The following is a 26,736-nucleotide window of genomic DNA, read 5'->3' as shown; positions in this document are numbered from 1 at the left end:
TTTTGGACAAGAACCTGATGAAAATTACCTATGCATGCACGACCATCTTGACCCACTTCATAACCAGCATTGCAGCTGCATAGAGCTGTGCCATCAATGTTCAGACAAGTGTGGGCACAACCACCATTGTTGGTACGGCACGGGTTTGCCACTGTATATAAACAAAAATTTATTATTTTAACAAATTTTGATGAAAATTATAAAAGATAAAGTGAACCAAACTGAGACATTGCAAATATTGACATGTATTTGATATTTTATTTTAAAATTCTATTTTGACAAACCAAAATTAGTTATTGACCTGACAATGCTCATTTCACGAGCGCTTTCTTCCTAATATAGTCAATATAGTCGTCACTCTGAAGAAAGTGCTCGTGAAATGAGAACTGAAACTGTCAGGTCAGTAACTCATTTTGGTTTGTCAAAATAGAATTTTAAAATAATGTATCTTCAAACCAGATGAACATTTTCAAATCGTATTTGATATTTGTTTAATAATTTGTCATTTTTCATCATGTTTTGTGTAAAAGGGAATGATCTAAAGAATTAACTCTTTGTTTATGAAAGTGGAAAGTGAATGGAAAGTGGGAATAAGGGGAAAGGAAATTAAATGGGAAAGAGGAAATTAAATGGGAAAGAGAAAATTGAACGGGAGAGGGAATTGAATGGGAGAGGAAAGTGAATGGAAAATAAATGAATGGGAGAGTGAAGTGAATGGGACAGGGAAGTAAATGGGAGAGGGAATTGAATGGAAAAGAGAAAAGTAAATGGGGAAGAGTAAATTGAATGGGAGAGGGAATTAAAATGGGAGAGGGAAGTGAATGGGAAATAAATGAATGGGAGAGGGAAGTGAATGGGACAAGGAAGTAAATGGTGAAGAAGGAAAAAGATTGAAGGAGGAAAAAGATTGAAAAGGGAATCTCTTCTACTCTTCTTACTTTCGCAGCTCCTTCCATTGAGCGATAGACGATATCCTGAATAACATTGGCAACTGTATGAACCAAACTCAAGTGAAATGCATCGATGCTCGCAATTACCATTATCAATAAGACAGCCATCTTCAGCTACATGCAGCAAGAAAAATAAAATAAACATGCAAACAAAAGATATAAAAAATGATACAGTATGTCGGAGTATAATTCCATGCTCGAATATAATCCCACTTTTAATTTAGGCTTAATTTGGACACAAGAAATTATTAAAGTGTTCCTATTGTTTTAAAATATAGACGTTACTTCAGATGATCATTGCTGACGGTAACGAAAAATAAGTGAGGTTATTATCATTGTTTCAAAGGTTTATATTTTATAACAATAGAAATGTTAAACACACAGAGACACCCTTTAAGGAAATCTCGGTATAAAATCCCCAGGGGGTCAAACTTTGTACCCTGGCTCTCTGGGACTATACTCGGCCATGCAATACATTTTTTTACAAACAAAAGATCAGTTAGTAAATCATTCTTGATTCAAATATTATAATTTATGTGCTATATACAAGTTAGCTCCAATGAAAGACCATTTCGGTCTCTTTGGTAGAATCAGTTAATGTCAGTCGACAAAGGAGTAAGTTGTCTATAAACTGAGCAAATATTTCATTGGAATAACTTGTACATAGATTCTCATGCAATTGCATAAAAAGCATTTAATATTGGATTTATCAAAGCATATTTAAAAAAATTATATAATTAATTCAGAAAATATTTCAAATATATAGAAGCAAACTTAAATCTATTACTATAGTGACTGTGAGCTTGACCATTACTAAAACCTGATGAACTTTTAAACTTCAATCAAAACAGAGAGATACACCTTTTACATCAATTAAAAGAGTTATTTTTACTTAATTTAATTAGCATTTGTTATGTGCTAGAAGAAAAATTTGAATGGATATTCTAAAAAAGAATTCAAAAGGTAAACTTCATTGGTCATTGACTCCTGTATAAATTGGAATGTAACATTTCCCAGATAAACAGCAACGCATCAACACTGACGAGAACTGCAATTGGCCCAATTATACAGACCTCTATACAGTCGGAAAGCCGCGTTGGTAACGCATCACTGATTTCATTCATTGTGAGGGCGCGCTTCGTGGAAAATGTTGGAATTTTTGCTATTTTAGTACACTTAGAAAATGGTATAATTTTGATATTAAATGAAATCAATAAACGTATTTCAATAGTTGAACTACAAGCGTAAATAATGATAAAAACTGTGATCTAAATTCCACAGATTTTTTGTTTCAAGAAATATCATTATTTTATGTATAAACTTTTTTACTTTAATTTTTTTTTAAATGATGGTAAAAAATCATTAAATTTTATATTTTCTAGATAAGGTTTCAAAGCGAATTTAAAATCCTTTCAAGATAAACTATTAAGCTATCTATTAAAATAAAAATCTAATTTTAAGCTTTCTTGGGATGCAACTCCCACTAATCAAACCAAACCTACTACATTTCTGTTCTGTTTCGATCGAAAAATCGCCATTTTGAAACTTTGTTTACGTTTTACGAAGCTGGTACGAATCGTCCCGGACCGAATCGTGTCTGTGTTCAATACGGTTTTCATGCAGGCGTATTACGTCATAGGCCTAAGATTTCAATTTGCTCCCCGATTATTGTTCTATTTGGTTTCTGAGCTAGGAAAGGCTACCTACTATAATTACTTACTTGATTTCTAGCCTAGCTAGGCCTAAAAATAGTATTTTCTAGGCCTAGCTAGGCTGAGTAATTCTGATATAATACTAATATTAGATAGGTAGGCCTACCCTAGTGAGTGTTAATAATAGTAGCTGGATATTCTATAGTCTAGGCTGGTGGTAGGTCTATCCCAGCTCTGCTCATATACCAAGCAAGAAGAAGCCTGAAGGAGAAACTAGGCCCAGAACAAATAAAAAACTGTTAAAAAAACAATAAATGGAAAAATAAAAATAAATAACCCATTTTCAATTTATATATGGGGAATGTTTTATAAAATCGGGCATGTTTGTTTCAGAGACTCAAACGTGTATTTTTATATGGTCATGTTTTTAAAAAAGATAATTATGGGCCCAGCTGAAACCAAGATATAAAAATATAAGTCCATCATTTACTTGTATATAAATATTACTTTATTAGATACAACTTGCATTTCACACAAGCAACCAATTTTTTTTTAACGTATACAGAATGTGAAAAAGCAGTTTTTAATACAAATATCTTTCAAACAATACTGATATAAATAGTAAATACTACTACTACTGTATATATTATTTAAATAGCACCTTGTTCATCAAACATAACAAACTAGCTAGGCCTTAGCCTATATCATATTAACTTACGTGAGTCTTACGGTTGTACTGATTTTATGATTGTTTTATATGTTTATATTGTATGTATCTGTGTGACTCTGGTTAATAAAGTAAATCAATCAATCAATTGCAACTTAATTTATATCTTATCATTGACTGATCTGAAACGCTTCTAAAACTTGAATGCGCATGAATGTATATGTTATATTATTATTAGCGAATAAAATGAAAAACTATCAGCTGCAGCAATGATATTGAAATCGAGAAAACCATTACAGCTTCCACCGTCCAGCCTCATATTGAAGAACGAGACAGAAAATCGTCGAGTCTTGATACCAACAAAAAACCTAAAATGAAAATGAATAGCTGAAATGTAATGAATGAAACTATTTAAATAATTGTCACTATGATATGAACAAAACATTGCATCGTTATACAGTATAATTATTCAACAACCTGAAAACATTTTCAGATATAGGCCTACCATGAAAAAGCAGCAAATACAAAATTTCCTTATGTCTGTTTATTGTAATAATTATTAATATTATAAATAAATTGTACCCCTCAGTTGTCAATAATTTTACTATAAATAAATATTTAACTATATAGAATAGGTAGGCCTATACCTGTATCAGGCTGCGATTTGCTTAATTATCTTTTTAAAACTTCCAAATGCATCTTCAATATAGAGTAGGATTGTAACGATACTTTAATAATACTAAATTGTAACTAAAGTATTTAAATTATTAACAGAACATGTTACTAGGCCTAGGCCGATATAATACGACAACGATCCACCAGGTCGTGCATATACTCACCTACAACAACCACAATCAACACACCATGCACCACACACGACGGAACTAGTGCCGCGAGACGTAACAATATATGACATGAGGACCTTTTTTAAAATGTTCGCTATAGGAAGCTTAAATAGGGTTTCAAGCCAATTTTAACGTAAAACAGACTATTGATACTTACTCTATCCATATACGTCGGTTTTTTGGTAATTCACTGTATGGGATGCAAATCCCACTAATGGAAAATTTGTAAACAAACACCTGTTAGAAAACTTCAGTTTTGACGGACGCACACGAACTTTGGAAAGAAATTGTCGCTGACAACAAATCCAACAAATTATTCAGAAAATTAGGTGACCTGCGACATCTTAAACATATAAGGAACTGATCTTACCATATATGGTTAATTTTTCGCCTACTAATGTTTATTAAACAGCTATTAAATGACGTATACTTTATGCTAATGTTTTCGCGCGAAACGTTGATACTTCTGTGCCGAGAGAGGGCTTCTAAAATTTATGACGTCATGCGAAGTCGAAAATTCAGCGATAACGGTCATATTTCCCAACGCGGCTCTCCGACTGTATATTTACATCTTTCTGGCAATGGGATGAATAGAATTACAATATTTCCTTTTTATAAATTATAGCTATTAAATATAAACAAAACAGGATATATTAGTTGATGGGAAAAAGACTACTCATAATACAGAAGTAGTTTAAAGAAGAAAAACAGGGAGACCTGTCTACACGCAAAGATCTTTTTTCATTCGTAATCACTATTTTGAAAAAGCAAACTTTCCACTTTTTTCTGAATTGATGCTAAGGGTAAACTTTCAGCACTTATTTTTGTTGTGGTTGACAGGTAAGCAAACACAAAAGGATTGATATTCAACTAATCCATTTTGAGGAGATCTTGCTCCTCGGACAACTTGCTGTTTCTGAAAAACGGTTTGAGTTTTACGAGCAGTTTGAGGAGCTTAAAGCAACAATGTGAAATGATTTCAGTTGCATTGCATAGCTCCCTCTAGAGGACAGGTAGAACTATAAGTTGAAAATCAAAGAAAGTTTCTAAACTTAAAACTTGTTAATTATTTAAGTATTTCTAAGCTTAAATTATTAATTTAAAAACACTATGCTAGAGGTCAAATATAACTAGGCCACAGTCACTATAACCAGTAAACTTCCTTTTCTTCTTTTAAAGATCATTTGTGTTTAATTCCAAATTGTATAATAATTAAAGTTAATAAATAATAAATGTCCATAACAATATGTTTTCAACCAGCATGCCAGCTTTTCCCCTTTCTCCACTAACATGCAATTTCAGACATGCAAAGTGAAACATACATACCAACACATGTTCGGCCATCGGCATGTAATTTCTGCCCTTCTGGGCACTCGCATTGGTAGCCTCCAAAAGTATTTGTACAAGTGTCTGAACAACCACCATTGTTGATCTCGCATTCGTCAATATCTGAACAAAGAGGCAATATTTTTATTTGAAGCCAACTTTCTCAATAACTTGAACTAAAGCTATAACTGAACTTTAGCCATTAGTATAGTAACTAACCACTGATAAGATGGAGAAACTATTTCATGCTCATAACAAAGTCTTTATTGAGGCTTAGGGAGTGGAGTAAGTGAGCTACAACCATGGCACTAGGTCAAGATTGAACCCTGGACTTTAAGACTGTTGGCCTGGGCTGGCTTGGCCCCTTGAATCCGCCTATACACTTACCAATACATGAAACTCCATCTGATGCCAATTCTTGACCAGGTGCACATTTACAATAGAAGCTGCCAATAGTATTGCTACATGACCCTTGACATCCGCCGTTGTTAAATAAACACTCATTCGTATCTGAAATGATAACAATTAAATTCTTCACATTATTCATATACACATCCTTCAGATGAAATGATAAGCCATTGGTCAAGTCTCCATAGGTTCAATACAGAGAATGCTAATTTAATATTTTCCTGAATTCGTAGGACAATAAATAGGAGAAAAAGGACACAATACAACAACATACTTTGTACAGAAGAGATACATGGTTGCTAAATCATACCCTGTTCATTATGCCTTTTACACAATGATGCTAAGAGTGTAATATTTGGGACTTTTTATTAAAAATAGAAAATGTACAATTTAGCCTGAATCATCAGTCAAAGCAGACTACAGTATCAAAGTTATATCCTGCTAAATGATAAATCAGCCGTTTATAGAAAAACCAATTAAAATCAATTGTCTAGCCAAAACATAGGTCTATACATGTATATTGGTATCCAGCAACTAAACAAAATAATCGTGAAATTTTAGGACCACCAATCACAATTTGCGTTACACTTGTTGTGTTGACTTTGGGAGTGGTATCGGTTTTACTGTTTTTGCAGTTGCCTTCGAACAGCAGTAAGCAATCAGGAAAAACCAACAGTTAGTCGGTTGACAATAATTGAGCACTCTCATATTAATCATGGTAATAATAAATATAAACATTCTTTAACTGAACAAAACAAAAGGGTGTTTTATGTAACTGAAATTTAGATGCAAGCAGATTAGAGATGCGATAACTTTGGATGTAAATTTCATTGGTTTTCAATTACCTTTTTAATTATAATCATAGTGACTTATATAAAATATTTCACACTTATTCTATTTAAAGGAAGTACCAATTTGATATTATAATTATATGCATTTCCTTTTTATGCATAATTAATTAGTTTATTTTTAACACCTATTTTCCATTATGTCGTTGAGAATACATTACATCCCTCCATCTATCTCTCGCACATATACATTTACTTTCCATTGTGCTGCCAATTATATGAAAACGCATATTAATCTATGAGTGCTATTTACTTGGATATGCCAACATTATCCTTCACTTTGTGGGGAAGGGCCTATTTTGGTTTATCCAGGTAAGTTGCCACAAAAAAGACTTTGAAGCCATTTTAATTTTTCTGGTATAAAGTGCAAACTTAAAAGATAATCTGTAGTCTTCTTTATTTTTTCTATACAACAAGTGTAACTCTAGGATTTTCTGAAAAAGAATCTAGACCAAAAAAAATGTTAAAATGGGACTGACGCCTGCAAAATATCAAATGAGCCACACTGGGGCCAGCTAAAACCAAGGCCTGGGGACATGGCACAACTCAAGAGCTTCATAATCTTGGGACCACTCACATTTCCATCAAGTCCCACCACGAGACTCAATAAAATATAGCTATTGGCCTAAAAATACATCAAAAATCTATAAACTTCAATCAATTTGAGTGTAACTGTATAAATCTCAGTCAGGCCTAGGGTTGATTTGGTTTAACTCAATTAAACAGTGGGGTAAATTTGACATCACAGTCTACCCTGGAGCCAATAAACCAATAATAGTATATTGTAAATGAATTACATAGCAAAAACCATATAGTTATATCATAATTATATTACATTGGCGTACAGTCTATGCCTTAGGTGATAAATACGTCTTTCTCAACTGACGTGAACTTCTACCCATGCAGATGTTTTATGCATCTCTTTTCATATACTGGTTTCCTAAAGGAATTCATGCAAGAGGTTGTTGATATCATTGATGTTTTATAAATATAGTAGACCATGAGGTCATCTAACTTTTAGCAAATTATAGCAAACGTAGGAGTTGCTGGTACTGTACAGCATGTTTTATCATCTCTGTGAAACATTAAGTTGTTGAACTACGAATTTCTTGGTATTGTGTGGAGTAACGCCAGGATCCAGGGCATTGTCATCATGGGATGTGTCATATGGCAGTGATATGACATCATCAAGTCCATATATGGGCACATCAATTTTGTTTTTAGTCACATAAAGTTTGATAGTGTAGACAGAGCTTTAGAAAAGCCTGCAAACCTTGTGAAAAGGAAATAATTATTTTGTTGGTAAATATAATAAAATCTGAATTGTAATATTCTTCAATACATAGAATTAGTTTTAATAAAATGTTACACATTTTTAGAGACAATTTTAAGTGCAAGTTTGGTTTTTTTTTACCATGGTATGATTGCCAAATACATTATCATTCAATAATACTTGAATGGTCCAAATTTATAAAATCTTTTTGAAACATTTAGAAATAAAACCAAAGATGGTCATGTTACCTTATTGAGGACATACTAGCGCCACATTCAGGTATGGCACCGGTACTAATCCATATAGTTCAATTAATGTCAAATAAACAATGTATGGGATCACATTATAATGTTATTGAAAAGCAGTCAACCATGTAATTACCTTGGTGACATCATGGAGGAAAAAAACAATGTTGTCTACCATTTTAAGGTCATTTAAACAAAACTAATGTTACCATAAAGAATAACATTTATTTTGTTACAAAAAACCATTCAAGCATGTTATTTAACGAGGATCGGGTTAACTGAATGTCATACAACATATCAATGGACCAATTGAAATATATAGGGCACCAATATCATCATAGCTAAACTCCTACTGTATCCAGTTCCAATGAAGTGTCTAGCAATGAAAGGAATCTGACTTGCTACAAAATGTTTTAATTTGTTTTTGAAGACACCCTGCTGGACTCTAATAATAATATATACTACACAAAGTGAGATACAGTTCTATTAATAATACCTAGGCAAAGATATAAGATGTTTTTTTTATTTAGAAACTTTATTACAGTATAATGCCTACTACAGAACATACTTGACAGTGTTGACCTATTCTATAATTTAAACTTAATGCAATTAATTGTATTATATGTATTTATAACTTGCAAAAGAATTCACTTCCTATTCAAATGTAAGTGAGTCAGAGTTTGTTTAAATGTGATAGAAGATAAATTATAATCATTCATTTATTTCATTTTGATCAAACGGCCCAGGGGTTACTGTATCTCCAACCATTTGGTTCTTGCAGTCCCTGGAACAACATTATCTGAAGGACTGTAACAACAATTTTATATGCAAGGTACAGCTTTGAACTTTTATTGATGATGGACCTCAGGGTTATATTTATGTGGCCACAAGGAACATGCAGTATTAAGTAGAAAAAGTTAGAAATGTAATGCATTAAACACCATACACTTGCTATGAACCCCTTTTTCCTAAAGTGCCCTTTTCAAATTCCAGTTTAGCAGCCAAAGTATTGTAAATACCTAACTTATTACAATTTTGGCAATTCCTACTATTCATACAATTACTACAACCAATGTTTCTACTAATTAGTAATAACATACAAGGTAGGGCCCCCTCTCCCCTTTATAGGGCTCTATGTATACATATCCCCATAGAATGACATGTTCTTTTTGTATATTACTGCTGGCTAACATTGTCAAAAAGAAAAATATTATAATACGCCCTCATTTTTGCTATAAGCTACATTTGTGTTGATTACATGTTCGTATGGGGCATATAAAAGTATTCTATTTGAGTGCATCCTATAAATAAAGATATTTTTATCGTAGAAAGAGGGATTTTCATAGTAGATGTTACATCACCTAACACACATATATGGGTTAAAAGGCACTTGGCTTGATATCAAACAACTATTACCTTTAGGCCTACATCCATAATATAAATTACTATACACTTTATGCAAAAAAAACAAAACAAAAAAAAACATGTGAAAACGCTGAAAGAAATATGGATATTTTAGTTGTCAACGACAGGTTAACGACCTCACTATATGTTTGATACCTCATGGTGAAATGTAATACAGCTATATAGCCTGTAGTTTATTAATTAGAAGTGACATAGTTCAAGCTACAGTCAACAGCGATAACTAGTGTAGGTACTCGTTTCATATCGGGTAGGAATAATATGTATATACACTCCTAGGGTAGTCTTATCCAAATAAAAACACAGGCCTACCTTGTTATTTTAGAGCCTGAACAATTCTGGGCATTGGGATAGAAATCTCTAGAGAAAGGCAAATACCTAATTAAATGGTGTGGGGTACTACATGTTAAATGCTGCCTAAGGAACTCTCCAGCACCTATTTATTGTAAGCCTTGGGTCAGAATTAAAATTTAACGAACCTTATAACTTAATTCATTATTAATGTACAAAAACCACATTGTTAATATTATTTTAGGACAATGGAAATGAAACAAATTGATGCATGCTGTTTTATGGTAGCTACTTCTACCAGGTCTTTCCTCAAAGTACATATCCAGCTGCCAGACTTTACAGGTAATAAAGCTATAGCATTGTGTGCGTAGCATGCACATTTTACTGTCTGAACAAAGCCATAGCTTAGCATAAGACAGCAGCTAGATAAGACAGGACGACTACAGTACTTTGTGATGCCATGGATGTTATTGATGATTGGCTAGTTCAAAATGGTCTTTACTACTCAATGTAGGCAAATCTGGTATGTTTTATATTATATAAACAACAGTAGAGAGAAATAGATTTTGACAAAAACATCACCACGAATAGAAGAAAGTTGTATTTGTCTAAAACCACAATGCTAAATACAACAGTCAATATTGGTTCCAAATGAACCTTAGGCATATGAAAAAACACACAGTGTTAGATCCCTACTGAAAAATAAATAAGAAAAGTAAATAAACAGACTTTCTATAAAAGAGGACATCTTAGTTAATATAACTGTCTGTTTAATCACGAATACTACTTAAGGATGTCTAAGGAGTTTTCATTCTCAGGAGATTGGAGAGGTTTAATCCTTCCACAATGCATTTGACAATTAGGAGGAAGTGATCTTCGGCCTATAGACAGAAATATAAAAGAACGATTGCTCTAAAGGGCAATACACTCTGGACTAGTATTTGGCCGCAATTCCAAGCTGGTTCTCTACTTTGATTAATTCCAGCATAAATTTAAACTTACTTCAGAAATATTGATAATTGAAGAATTTAAGAAATTCTTCAACAATTTTGAAGCACAACGTAACCTGTTGCACGTGACTGCCAAACTATCAAACATTATAATTATCAATGAACTTCTTTTGTTTCAATTTTATGAATTTAATTACAGAACATCACCTCCTTTATAATTTCCAAGGACATTTTTCACTGCTAACTCCTTTGTGCTAACCCACATTTTTATGTAACTACAAAACATCTTTTCACAAATGCTAATTACCAATCATAATACCATAATCAAAGAGTAAACTTCTAGTAAACAAAATTACAAAAATAATCTATTTCTGTTCCAATTTCATGATTTATATACAATCGGCTCCTTTAACTTTCAAGTACTTCTATCACCTTTGACACCAACCTTAATCTTTCTGAATCTACAACTGTACATCTCTATACAATTACTAGATCAAAGTAAACAAAAATAACCTAGCTTTCATCATTTCTAATCCAATTTCTTCAGATAATTTTATACAAATCACCAAAATGTCATAAGGCTCAGGATTTAAGGAATTCAATAGATAATCAATGAAATATTTGAAGAAAATTGGTGCCAAAACTCAATCAAATTTGCAAAGTGACCCAACTATCAGTAAATGTTGACATTAGGGTAAGTGTCTCTAGACAGAGAACCGCCAGATCTTATCAACTAGCTATTCACACATTGGCCTACTACTATTATTTCACTAGTTATGCAAGATGCATTTGATGTTATTAGTAATTTTAGAAACAATTAGCAAATATGATATGCAAGAATTGATTTAAAGTGTCTTTTTGCCAATACTATCTGGATGAGGCTTCTCCTAAGAGTGATCTTTCTCTCAAGGATGCTCTTGCAAGGCTCTTGGTTGCTAAGGTTTCAACCTGACCAATGGTTCGCACAAGGAATTTCCCTCTTGTTGCAACAACCTGATCACTTTAATTCTGGTGGCTACGGCACTGTCTTGTTTGGCCATTTCTTTGCCATCAATGTCTTTTCTACTATATTATTGTTGAAAGGTTTGCATGGTGAATAAAAACTAGTTCTCCTTCTGGATTGAATGCTAATGCTGTTGGCATAACAACCTAAAACATCGAGACATTCTCAACTTTACTTTTTTTCCTTGGAAACACATGGTGTACCTACCACAAACCCCCAACTTTACTAGTCTATTTTTTTTTAAACAATTATAATAAATGTGAAATGTGTAAAAGACAACTTGGAATCCAATTCAAAATCCATGACAGTAATATCAATCATTATACTATCAAAAACTTTTGCTAACTATTTCAATTTAACTGAAGACGACAAGTTCAATGACTATCAAGTTTTTTTTTCTGTACCTAGACACACAAGATTATACAAGGAATACCAACACTATTCTTTCTGAAGAATTTGATATTTGACAAAGAACAAAGAGTTGTTTGAAAGTCTCCACTTGTTGATACTGTTCCTACACATTCTCTTGTGCTAGTCATAACCCTTCTAAAAAACACTAAAAAGAAACACTTCAATGACACTAAATCTTGATCCAACCACCCAACGTTTACTGAATGATCTTTATCAATGTTTATCGTCAGACAATCTACTACAAACTTTTGGCGCACACTTGAGAGTGTTTACTTAATATTAAATTTGTTAATTCGATGCTTATTGTTAGGTTTCTTTTCTTTTATGATGTTAGTCCACTGGCGGATTATCTAATCATCAGACAATCTCATCCTACACAAACTTTTGAAGAACACTTTAGGAGTGTTTACTAAATTTGTTAGTTTGACGAAAATGTCCTTTCTTTTTGTGAATAAACTGAGAGATATATTCAAACATCGCTACACTCCACTTTTCAGGTAACATCCGTTATTATATTAAGGTAAACAGACAACTTCAAGTATAAAGGGTGTATTTAAATAAGATACAATAACACAAAAGTGTTAACCTACAAATATTGTTGCATCAAATATTTGCCGAATGACTTATATTCTCGGCCTACACATGAGCAAACAATCTAACAATTAAACAGTAAATCCATACTACAAAACAACCTGATCAATTTAGGTCTAAACATATCTTTAAATGTTTTGATATTTAATCAATCAGCAGGGGGAAAAAATTATTTCTAGCAAATTTGTCAAATTTATAATAAAAGTTTGAATTATTTCTACCTAATAATGAGTTCTGACCAATTAATCTTAATTAACTTAGCTCATTTGCTCCCAGAATGTATCTGTTTTCAATTTTTTTTTCATTTGGTGCAATTTCTTCTGAATCTTTTTTTGTAATAAGTTGAAAAATGTTAGAGAAAGATTAAACTCTATAATTCAAGAAATTTATAATCTACTACTCCGGCAAATTTTTACTACAATTTTGCTTAATAAAAAAGTTTCACTTCTTTCTTCTGTCCAAATCATCTTCCAATGGTCACGCAAGGTCAAGTACTTGACCTTGTAGGACAAATATAATTGTCTATGGGATGCCAATCAAGGATTTGATGAATTACAATACAAGATATATATACACTCTGATAATAAATAATGTGCATCTTCAGACAGCGTGGGCCCAGGATGGACACTTTAATGCCCGAAGCAAGGGCTGAAAAATGGGCTCGACACACATGCTTTGACAGATATGAGATAGATTAATGGCCCACTTGTTATAATTTGAAAATGATGATAGTTAGACTAAACATGGAGTAGAAATAAATTCTGATGTCGGCCTACCTTTAGAACCAGAAATAACAAACTTACCATGTACTAGGCCTATAGTTTTAAATCTATGGCATGCATTCTAAAAATGTAACATGTTTGAATAATATTGATTTCATTTAAATTGAAATATAACATGCATAAATATTATTTTTAAACAAGTATCTCATTTGTTTTAGAAAAAAAAAAAACTTTACCTAAATTTAATACAAGTTTATTCATACTTTTATGAAGATTTTTTATACAACAGTCTCAACGAAATGTAACAGTGTCACTAAATCCCTATTACAAAGTTCACCAGCGCAGAAGTTACTTTTATTGTCAAGTTCCGACCGTTGCTAATTCCTAAATCTGAAGTTTAGACTAAACTGAAATACTTTATTTTCATAACTTATTATAAAGGTGTTAAACAATTAGTTCACAACACCTTGACCCAGTTCCTCTTTCATCGGAATCATTTTCTAAATACAATTTATTGTAACTTTCCTGTGAATTTGAGACTTTTCTTCAATATTGCAAGCTTATAATAGTAGAATAGATTGTAGTGACATTTCTGTTCGGTGACCTTGAAGTCTGGGTCGTTTCTATGCTACTGGATTACTGAACCTAGAATTTTAATCCTGGATCATAAAAGCCTAGCTTGTTTCCATAATCTCCAACATTAAAACTTGATTTGCGATTTGTAATGATAAATTGAATCCAGAGTAACAGTCTATAGGTTAACAAAAATGTTTAAAACTAGGCTAGGTTATTTAAAAATATATATTCATATTTGACAAGTTGAATTTATGGTGATAAAAGAATTTTACAAAGCCCTTTTTTCTTACAAAAATATACTTTTTAAACACATTGTATATGTTTAAATTGCCTTTGCTAAATCTGTTGTCCATAAAATTTTGACAGAGCACAATTATAAATCAACAAAGAAGTACATTGCATTCTATAACGTCACAAGTTCTAATATCAATCTTATTTCATAACAGCATTAGGTTAGGCAATAAAACAATATTTCTTACTGAATATAAATTTAAATTATTTATATTCATACTAATAGTAACAAATTGATCATTCTATATATCACGTTTTTATGAAGGTGTGTGATAATTATTATGCAAATGTAAATTTCTCTCTTAAAAATTGGCATCTGTAGCATGGACACATAACTTAAATAGCAGTAAATGACAAAACGTGAGTGATGAAGCGTGAAATGAAACATTGACAGTAAACGTCAAAAGTAATGATGCGTAAGCACTAAGTGTCAATCTTAAAATTGATCAAGATCATTTACTATCAGTAACAGATCATTAACCAATAAACCCACTTCAAAGGACTTCACTAATTAAGTAGGCTTAATTACTTGATTGTGGATTTAATTCAAGGACCTGTGGTTCTATCATAGAGTACTTGAAAACTCTCAAGATACAAGAGACTTTATTCTTTCTCCTCTTCTATAATAATAATAATAACTAGAATTTAATTCGTCACTTTGACGAATTATAGGTGATCATTTTTATCATTTTAATGAAATTAATTTTTTTTTTACATGCACGTACGTTAACATATGATCAGAAAATGTTGATGTATGCCATCCTATTATACGCTTATAGCGTTGAGTTGAGCCTATTATATGCCATATACAATATGTACAGTATATAATGTATATCTATATACAGTGTAGCATAGGTGAAATTAGGGGACACACATCAAGTTCTAATTTTTTGGTATGATAGAATTATCAAAATAAACTTGAAGATGACAATTTCGAAAGATAATGAATTGAGCAAATAAATATAAGAATTGGAAGAGAATTTGGCACGTAGAAGCGCTGTGCGCGCTCTTTGAAATTTGTATAACTTTGACGAAAAAGATGAAAAAACTACTTTTAAACTTCAACTGGCCATATGTTAACGTCACAACATCCGATAGGCTTGATTTTTATATGAATTCATATCTACATTTCATCAGCTTCCATAATAAATTATAATCATCAAGGTAACCTTCAATTATGAAGAGCTGTAAGATATTCAAATTTACGGCAAAGGTGAAATTACACGACCTACGTTATTCAAGTTTTTACGCGTGATGACGTCATAAAAATAAAAATAGTGGGAAGTCATGAGAAAGTCAATTAATTTTGCAATCACATACTAAAATTTGAGCGAAAATCGGGCACAAAATAACAGAGATGCGTTCTATTGAATGTGATAAAATATGACGAAAGAGAAAAAAAACTTAATTTTAAATTCAAGTGGCCATTTGATGACGTCACAACATTTTGTACGGAAAATGTGTACATGAATTCATATCTACAACTCAATGGCTTCCAGAATAAGTTAACAAAATTGGGGGTCATCGTGCATTCTGAAGAATTATTTTCATTTTAAAAATGCCTTATTTTTCACCATTTTCAGCACTTTTATGCAATTAATGTGCGCATTTTGTCATTTTTAACCTCCTCGTATAGCGTTATTTTAAGTCGGAACGGACTCAAATTTAGTAAATGTACTAAGGATGGTGAGTAGAATGCGATTTGTACAAAAAATTCGTATTTTTTACGCTTTTTAAGTACAGACGTTTTTGCGCAGTAATTTTTTAAAACGTGCAAATGGCCTAATTCATGCTCTAAATTAATCAAAACTTAATTTCAAGCTTTTTAAATTTTTAACGCGTGATTTCACGCGCATGACCTTGAAACGCGCAAGTTTTTATTGTCTAATATTTTTACCCTTGACCCGAAGTTTACGTGTAGTGAATTTCATTATTATGTGATGATTAATTATGGAGATATAATTGATAATGTGATTTCACAAAATGGCGTATAAATGACGTCACGGTTGAGTGATCACGCTGAAAAGCTTATTAGGATTAAGTTACAGTATTTGAAAGATATTGTGAAATTTTTGTGATCATTGACATTTAACTTTTTGAGATATTTGTTACACAAAATAGTGTACAGAAAGAAGAATAAAGATTTCATACAATAACAATAGGTGATCATTTTATTCTAAATGATCACCTAATAATTGTATTTTGAAAACAGAAAACTTGATCACTTTAATATAGTATTTTTAGAAAGGCTGTTTGATTGGGCAATTGTACCAATAGTGCAATAGTACGCACTATTGGTTGTTCAATAGTACTTTTCTTCTCTTTTCTCTCTCATTGACCCAATCCTGGAGTATTAGATAATTGAATAATTATAATTAATTATAAATATTAATTTATTTATTTCATGACTTGAAGTTCAACCTGATTTTCTACTTTAATAAGCAGGTGACTTACCATTACACCACATAGGCATGGCCAAAGGTGTATAAATAAAACGTACCTAACTCGTAAACATTTTCATCTTATCTTGTCAATCTAACATTTTATCCATGCCTTTTAATCAATTGCATTATTATAACTTAACATTAATGTAATGAGAGTGCCGACTAGTCAGCATGGGTTCTAACTAAACACCTTCACATAATATTGGTGAAATAAATAATAAATAAATAAAGCAAGAAATTTATCCAACTATCCAAGGACAGAGTGCAATACAAGACTTCTAAAAAGCAAATTAATTCTTTGCCTTTTGCAATCTTCAGACTTGATTGTTTGTACAAGGAGATCAACGGTGCTACATTCTAACCTGCAGAACCACTTGATATAAAGAGCGTGTGTTCACTTAAAAATTACTTAATCTCGGATTGTATCGCGGCCAATTTGCAAATCTAAACAATCCGGTTTGCCTGCAGGTACTATGTGCGACCGGACACGTTCGTGATATTTTAGTCATTGTAACACCTTTATGGTGAGACATACTTTAATTCTTTACAGGGCCATTTGTATCAAATTCACCCGAGAATGATAAAAAACATGTACCGATTCGTGATTAACTAAAGTGAGAATTAAATATGTGTTGACATCCACTATCACACCCTCTGACATGGCCCACCCAACGATTTTGTTTTTTACAGTATAAAAAATCTTTTGTAAGCATATTTACAGATGTAAGCTTCAACAATTACCATTTGTTTTATTTTGTTTTCTGTAGTGACCATACATGCAATATTAGTTTCCAATTGGAACAATGAATAATATTTTGTTCATGTTAATAATGGTAATTTTAATTTTAACAGTCAGCAGATTTTCCCAAAGCGCTTAGAAAAAAAAAAGATTGAAATATATAACACATAAAATTACAAAAAAATTCTTTTTCTTTGTAAAAGATTCTTACAAGTTACAGTACTAACCAAACTATTGCTTTATTGGAAAAATAGAGCAGTATTATACCTTATATCCACTATTGCTATGCAGACTGGGAGAGACGCAATAGTACACTCATATGAGCTAAACGGAGAGGAAGTGTGTGTTTACCGTTAGCGTTTGTGCTGTGTGTACCAATCACCACAAATTCTCTCTTCCTTTAGATTTACTCCATAAAGTGAACTTGTTTGTGTTATCATAATAGTACCTACGTCCTTACTAAATTGAATGATAATATACTACTGAAAATTGCCGCTAAAAATAGAATTCTTATTCATGTATAATATATGTTTGGATAATTAATTACATATAATACACAATTATTTATTAAACATTGTGTGAATTTAACATTGATTGTATTTTTTCATTAGTACAAGTGTCAATTTATCTGCATTTAAAGATCTCTAGATCCAATCCTACTAAGTGTCCTCTCCTTTTTGAGACCACTATTCAGCACTCCTATTCAGTGGACACTGCTATTAAGAAAAGGTCAATGTATGTTTTAACACTACAGCAAATCCTTATTTAGGGAACATCCAAAAAGAACACTTTGTGAATCCAAGGACTGGTCAATATAATAAGTTTAAGCGGTCGACCTCCTATACATTGCTGTGAAACTGAAGACTAGTCTGTTTTTACACATTCAGGAGACATCTCTTATTAAGGGGACACTTTCTGGAGATCCACCACCCTTACCAACTTTACCCCTACCTAAATCATCCTCTGCTATTAACTAGTCATTTAAAAGAAGTCAAGTATCTGGTCTACGTGAATTATATTTTTTTAAAGTAAGCAGAACGTGCCCCTTCCACAGTCATAGCCATAGGCTGTTTGTTCCAGGTTGCATCAACACTCTTATTCTACTCGACTGAGCACAAACTCAGATGAACTTTTCAACTTCTAAGACCTACAAAACCTTACATGTTTATTTAATTTTTGCCATTAAAGTCTCGTTTTTTAGGGGCTAAGCTTCAGTGAGCTTACAGAATTGTAAGCAAGTATTTTTTATAGTAAACTCATTGATTTTGTGATTATCCTGACTGACGGCCATTCAAATGCAAGATTTGTTACAAATTTGTATAATCCCATATTGAATGAATTCAATAAACCCAATGGAATGTGTTACTGTACAATATTAAGTTATTAGATTTCTAGACAAGAATATGTAATTTCATGCATGCTAAAAATTCTGTCACAGAACATTGTTCTAACTGGAAATATAACGACCCACAAGCCACCATAATGAAAAATGAATGAATAATTTGGGCAGTATAGTAACAAATATTATAGGCTCACATCAATAAACCCACCTCTACAAAATAATATGTATTATTGTAAATCTCTAACAATATAATTTAGATACTGTAAAATCCATCCTTTAGGACATCCCTATTTATTTATAAATTGGGGTCAATCTATGTTTTAACACTACAATCAACCCCTATATATTGTGTTGGATCCCAAAGACGTCCTCTTAATAGAGCTTCTATTGCATTCAGGACTGGACAGTCTATAACAATTTTATTACCACTTTTTGTAACCCCTTCAATTTACCTATGCCATAAAATATCCTTATTAGGAGAAGTGTTTTTTATAATATTTATAAATATGTCCATCATTATTCAAGTCATTAAAATAATTATATTTTACTAAACTGACAAGAATGTGCAAGGTAAAGCCTTCCAGATTTCTCTCTAACTATATAAAACCAAGTAAACAACGCAGTTTATCGACCTTCTATAAATCAGCTGACAGCGTTATATAAATAAGAAACGTTGGCAATATAATGACTGGTAAATATTTGCATTTGTACTCAACATGGGAGACGGCCCTCCATACAAACCCCAGTCATTAGGGACAAAATCTGGGAACACTTATTTCTATGTTATTGTTAATACTTCAAAGTAACTTTAGGCCAAATAAAAAAGTTTGTTAGTTTCACGTCCAGGCTTTGTACAAGAGAGAGTTCAAAAGTCATCATTTACACATCTCAAAATGCTTGATGACCGATATACAATTTTATGAAAAATGTTATGATTCTTTTAATCTTGATGAAATAAAATAATATAATAATAAAATAATAATTGATGAGATAGGGGACAATTCAATAAAAGTAAAAACTTAATATTAAGGGACAATTCAAAAAAAATTAACTTTGAATTAATATGAAATTTCAGTAACTTTGTAACATTACACTGCATTCAAACAATTTTTTTTTCAAACAAGTTAATACTTTTGAATAGAACGGATACAATTTTCACTTCTTAGAATGAATTAAATTTGAAAGAAAAGATTGGTTATTAATGTTAAGTACATCAAAACCCCTTTGTGATGTATTGTGTCATTAAGCTCTAGATTTAATCTTCAATGTACTGGAAAAGGTTAATGATAGAAACCTTAATACAACCATGTTTGGTACTTCATAATACTAAATAAACATTACAGTCATTTTTGTAATGAAATAATTGCCTATATTGCAGCCTGTGCCTACAACATTCGATGAGATAAATAATTACTTTGCTCTAAAGGCTAATGATAGGCATACGTTGAGTGCCAAACATGTTCGTGCCAGGTGAGTCCCATCAGGCAGACAACATCTCCGAATGGTGTCTACAAATACCCATGGCATTGCCTCCTTACAATAACTCACCGACAGTTCTTTGTAATTCCACCCTTTGACAGCCTAGCACGATGATTTTCAGAGAAGCATACCAGCATGTATGGATAGCATAGGGCAGAAGTGCTAGGCCTAACTCGGTAATATGAGCACATTGATGTAGGCCTAAGTTTGTGAAGTGTGCCTGTAAGATTCTCTTGCACTTGGATGCCTAAGGGCCTAACAGATGTTGAGAATGTGTAACGGCATCATTTGTCGTCAACTTACCTGCTGTCATACGATAAATGAGTTTCATTAGCGGCAATGAGTACTGAAAAAATGTTTATTTTATTTAAATATAATGAATAAAATGATTTGTTTAAATTAAGTTGATAATAAATAAAAATTTAGACCACACGGTTGCTGCACCAATACTAGATAAACCGAAACAGACAGACAATTATAGTTTTAGATTGAAAATATATGATCAGTTATCCTATGAAAACATATGAATCATGACTACATTTGTGTTACCTAGTTTGCTTTAAACTTTATATCAACACCTTAAAACATACCTCGCACATCCCCTATGGGACTTTAAAACGCACTGCTGAGTGACGCTACCACTTAGATATTTCTGACTTATCATCACATCAGAAAAACATGAACAAAAGTTTACTAGTACTATGGAAACAATTGAACGATTTTTAAATTTTTTATTTCAACACATCGAACAGCAAGTAACTCACTAATTACAGGATGAAGAAACTTTATCATTCTTATAAAATAAATTTCAATTGAAGCTTAGAAAGAGGAGTAGCAGTTGTGATTTAACAGGGAAAGATCTTGGGTTTTAATTACTTAAAATAACAAATAAAAGTCAATCTTAAAACAGAACTTAATTGGTACGTGTCTTTCAATCTGTCTATAAAAGAATAAGCGTGTCTTTTTATTTAAACAGTGGATCTTCTATTGTTGATGGTACTATACAAAACATACAATTCACACTAATCCAATTATAGGATTATGGGTTTAACAAGGATTAGTAATTTACTAATCTAAATAAAATTGTCCTTTTATTGACTGACAATCATAACTACTTGACTGATAATCGCACAAACCTTTTCAACTATCTGCAGCAACTCTTATCATAGGCCTAATACCAGGTTCATTGTTTTTGCTAATTTATTTATCATCATATAATTTAATAATTAATTTAATTCAAAACAATAGCATGAATGTAATTGTAGCCAAGGGTTTTTGTAAGGAGGGTTTTTTATTCACAAAAGTGGAAAAGTCGTCTTGAGCTAGGCTAGTAATAGGTCAAACCTTTACCATTGATTTTTACTGCAAATCTTTAGGTTGATGAAATAGCTAAATAGCTAAAATAAACTAAATTTAAAGATTGTAAAATAATTATGATACTTTAAAACTTGATCTAGACAATTGAACAAAACTAACTTTTTTTAACAAGCACAGCACCCTCTATTTTAAATTTAACTTGTTGCATATATTATTAAACTTAATGAAAAACTGTCCATTTCCTCTAAAAATAGTATGATACATGTGACTTTTATTAGTCACATTATTTGGTAAAATGTTTATCTTAAGAACATGTGCAATGTCATATTTAAATATGAAACATGAGAAATGTCTGAAACATGAATTAAAATTAATTTAGAAAAATTCCAATCTACATTTCCATGTCTGAAAAGATAATTTTAATAACTAAATCAATTTAATTTTTTTCCCAATAAACTTGAAGTAATATCTTGATTATTAAAAAGAAATGCAGATTGAACTATCAAAATAACGACATTTTTATTAACTAATTTGAGTTAAAAGCATAAGAATTAATTATGGAAAAAAATATAATTTATCTTTAAGTGCAGGATATAAAATAATAAAGTGGTTAATATTGATTGAAAAAAATTAATTGTTTAACTCTTAAGTGTATTATATTAATGGGCCCTACTAAAATAAATTAAATTGGTTCCTTTATCATACTTATCAGATGTTGCTGCAGCTACAGTACTATAGCTAAAGTAGGCTCTTTAGTATGGATTTAAAGGCCTGTTATGTTCTAAATTATCATCATGAAATGTCTTTTTCCTGGACTTCATATAGGCCCTGTTCAGACCCATGGCGTTAGACCGTTTTAGCGTACGACGCTAAAAGAATGTGTGTCTGAACAGTTGGGGATTAGCGTACAACGCGTTGTACAACGGTTGTAACGTTGTAGTGGAAAACGGTTGATAGTACCGTTTTAGCGTACGACGCTACTGTAAGTCAACGTTGTATCCAATCAGAACGTTTCCTGTTATGACGCGAAACAAGGTTTGACCTAGGCTGACATCTTGTATCGTCAATGTGTGAGAGATGGATTTCAACAACAAAGAGGCCAGAATAAATAAGGCCTAACTAGGCTACAAATACAACTGTAGGCTACAAACTACATGTATCAACTGATTACCATTATATTTTCTAACAAATGACATAAATAAATGCACCTTGTATTTAAACAGTGACTACGATCCCTTCCCCTTAGGTAGGCCTAGCTAAAGAGCCATCCACGCATTTCATTCAAGCTAAAAACTAGCGTGGTGGGACATCAAGTCACTCATTAAATATATACAAGGCAGACTAGACTGGACAAGTTTAATGCTGAAAACCCCCTAACTCCTAAAAAAATAAGTAAACAAACAAGGGGAGCTGTGTCTTTTTTATTAGCAAGTTAAGGGTTTTTTTTTTAACTGACTGGTCTGGACTAATCACAATCAATTTTTTCTACCCACCCATGTGGCTAACACAATCTCCATCTTCATTATTAGGAGGCCTGCTTTATTTTCGTAACACAAGAGCCTGGGGAAAATGTTTTTTACTACAAAATAAAACAATAGAAACAGAAATTTGGCTTTACTATATTTTTCTTTTTTAAATAAATGCTGAGGTATGTTTTATTTACGGCAAATTTTGTCATAATTGTAGGGCTGAGATCTAGGCCTATATACAGTGGAAATAACTATGAAAACACGTGGGTAAGAGCACATGAATATGCAACTAGAAACCACCTGAGTGACGCACTTCCGTTGTAGCGATAATCGTACGCTATGGGTCTGAACACCTCATTTTTTTCTCTGCGGTTTGTAATGTGACCTTGCTAGTAACGTTGTACGCTAAAACGGTCTAACGCCATGGGTCTGAACATAGCCTTAGTAAGTTGACCTGGATTTAAAGGCCTGTTATGTTCTAAAAAATGACATAAAATGACTTTTCCTTGAACTTCTTTTAGTAAGTTGACCTGGATATAAAGACCTGTTATGTTCTTACAAAATGACATAAAATGTCTTTTTTCCTGGACTGTATTCTTTCAGTAAAGTTGACCTTCCCCAGAGAGGAAACCAGGAGACAACTGCCCATGGTAACCGGGGAAGAAATCAACTCCCACTTGATGCTCCACCTTCTTATGCCTACCAATAAACATACTAAACAGCTGCACTAAGAAATTACACATACTATTTACATATGTAAATAACAACTTCTATGATTTGGCCAATATCTGACTCCATGATTTTATATTAGCGGTCCCATGGCATCTTTTTATGACATGTAAAAAAATTTAATAAAATAAACAGGTCACTGATATCTATTTTACCTTGGAAGTATTGCTGTACTACAACTTTGGAAAAAACAAATTGAATCCTTAAAAAAAACTAGGCTACATCATTTTTGTGCAATTTGTTAGTCAATTGGGCACCTACATATTTCCTGCTGATAAACTTATATAAAGGAAATATTTGCTGGGCTCACAAAAGTAGTTGCCTTTGGTCCCAATGCCCTGATAGGTAACAAGGTTAAGAGAAATTAAGAGGGCAACCAAATCACACTGCATTTGTAGTATCCAGAATGTATGGCTTACCAAGGGGTAGAGAAAGAAATTACACTTCAAGACAAAATGGAACCATTCTGACATCTTGGTTCAAATTGACTGTTTAGGAAAGTATCATCAATAGATGGTTTGACGGGGAGAAAGTGGAAAGCAAGTTGATGAAACTTTCTACATTGGTATCACAGACTGTTTGAGAGTATGCTCAATGCAGAAGACACTTACCATATTGACATCTAGGTCCCTGGAAACCGGATTCACACTGACAAGCCTGCGAGTAGCCTCCTGTACAGGTACCACCATTAAAGCACACTCCCGTACTACAAGTAGCTAAAAGATATAAACGAATTAAATTGTTATTTCTACTGATCCTAAAAATGTACAAAATTTAAATTGTCTATTTTATTACTTTATCCAGTAGTCCGGTATTGGGAGAGTCGACTGTATTTGTTTTCGGTCATGGCAGACATAGGTGCGCTAGACTAGGCCAGGATAATAAATACCTGTACTAAACACATTAAATACATGCACCAGTTAGTAATATGAAATAGTGGTGCTATTTTTCAAATTACCTATGGCCGTATGTAAATTAAATTTCCTATAAAAATAAATGCATGTATGCATAAAACTAAAAAGTTCCCTAAAGTTCTACACTATATGAGTCAGGATATGAATCATGTTAGGATTTGTATATTAAACATTAGCCAGAGACTCGCTGACAGACTGTCACAGATATCACCAAATGTTGAAACATATCAATTATCAAATTTCTATAATTTAATATTCACAAGTTTATCTTTACATTCTTCAATTAAAAATAGTTCTGATAACTAACATAGCAATATATACCTAGTTGTTAATTTTCATATTGTGTCACACTGTGAAGGAATAGATTCAATTCTTTTTCCTCTGTGGTTAAAGTGCAAAACGTGAAGTACTGTATCTTAAATATTAAATCAAATACTGTAAATATTAACAAAAAAAATGTACAGAATTATAGTTATGAAAAAAACATTGTTTAAGTGCAAGACACGACATAATGGAAGTAGTTTATGATTACAATTTTTTCTTTTAATTTTTCAATATTTTATATTTGACATATTTAGCTTTTCATTTCATCAATCAGATATTCAATCAACTATAAGCCTCATACTAAATCATATCAGAAAAACAATCATTTTAATACCTGAAACTTTTAACTTTAAGGACCAGAAAAATGAAGATTACGTTATACCTCGAAAAGTTGAACAATCTGATGTCAAATATTATATAAGATTATGATACTTATTTAATTTTATAATTCAGTAGGCCTACAGTAATAAAACTTAAAATGACTCGTATGCAAAACACATATATATGTTTTACATTGAAAAATACGAATAATTTAATTTAAAATTTAAAAATAAAGGTCAAAATGTATTAACTGGATTAAAAAACTTGTAATAAAAATGTCACATTAAATAAATCTGAACGGATTACCTTTATTCCTTTAGGAATTGGGTTAGAAGGTACTTTATTCAAAATGTTTTTAGTTAACATAGTCAGGAAGTGGATCTTAACTGTGTCTGAGTCTTCTTTACAGGGGGTCCAACGTTGTTAATGGTGAGTAAAGGGAAAGGGGTGAATAAGTTATTCCCTCAGGAAAAGAGCTGGATACTGTACATATTTTTTAATTCCTAGGCCTAGGTATAATTTTGTAGACATAGTATGACCTAATCATAGATTAACCGCACTTTTAAAAAAAAAGAGTCTTGAAAGTGATAATACCTTCTACAGAAATGTCAGTGAATTTTGAAACATTGAGATTTTGTTAGCTGTTAGCATAGGTAGGGGCCAAATTTGCGTGTCATGAGACAGGGACGATAGTGCGACATATCCGGTTGACACAGACATCGTTTCAGACAGACAAGACAAAAGTAAACGGTAATCGCACTCAGTTTAACTCGTCATCTTTATATTCAATTTTCAAAACAGGATACGCCTGTAAAGTGTAATGATTTCAACAACTTATAGGCCTACACGCTATAAACAGGTTCACTGATCTTGGTATAATATTTTCCTTACTTCCCTCTTCTTAATAGGGTATCCCCTGAATGGTTTCACAGGAAATGGTTCCGCTGTAAAAGGGGTTGGCCATAGTGATTAAAACATATACAATATCCCATGTTCATTTCATAGGAAATTGTCCCCATATAAGACGGTGTTATAGTGTATTACAAAATATGTGCACTATATTTGAATTCATATTTTGGTATGCATTTCTTATTTTCTTAAGATCTTAAAAATAAAGTTTAGTTTAGACTCCATCTGGTGTTACGGAGTAACAGCTGTTTGTACATCCTATAATATAATAATCAATT

The 26,736-nt window shown here is 32.1% G+C and overlaps 1 protein-coding gene across 4 annotated transcripts in view; it reads right to left on the bottom strand.

Moving 5' to 3' along the window:
• LOC144835962 (uncharacterized) overlaps positions 1-26,736 on the bottom strand; it is a 112,018-nt gene that overhangs the window by 36,710 nt on the left and 48,572 nt on the right. For 3 of the 4 annotated variants that reach the window (XM_078691102.1, XM_078691101.1, XM_078691103.1), the window contains exons 4-8: positions 24,602-24,706; positions 5,828-5,950; positions 5,441-5,563; positions 939-1,064; positions 29-151 (exon numbers count right to left, since the gene is read on the bottom strand). In XM_078691102.1, the coding sequence (XP_078547228.1) occupies positions 29-151; positions 939-1,064; positions 5,441-5,563; positions 5,828-5,950; positions 24,602-24,706 (600 nt within the window). The remainder of the gene's footprint in view (positions 1-28; positions 152-938; positions 1,065-5,440; positions 5,564-5,827; positions 5,951-24,601; positions 24,707-26,736) is intronic. The other variant, XM_078691104.1, reaches the window with a different exon arrangement.

This window comes from Antedon bifida, chromosome 2 (assembly GCF_963402885.1).
Source record: "Antedon bifida chromosome 2, ecAntBifi1.1, whole genome shotgun sequence".
In the NCBI taxonomy this organism is placed as follows: domain Eukaryota; kingdom Metazoa; phylum Echinodermata; class Crinoidea; order Comatulida; family Antedonidae; genus Antedon; species Antedon bifida.
Note: the sequence above shows the minus strand (reverse complement) of the source record. Positions and strands in the feature narration are given on the sequence as shown.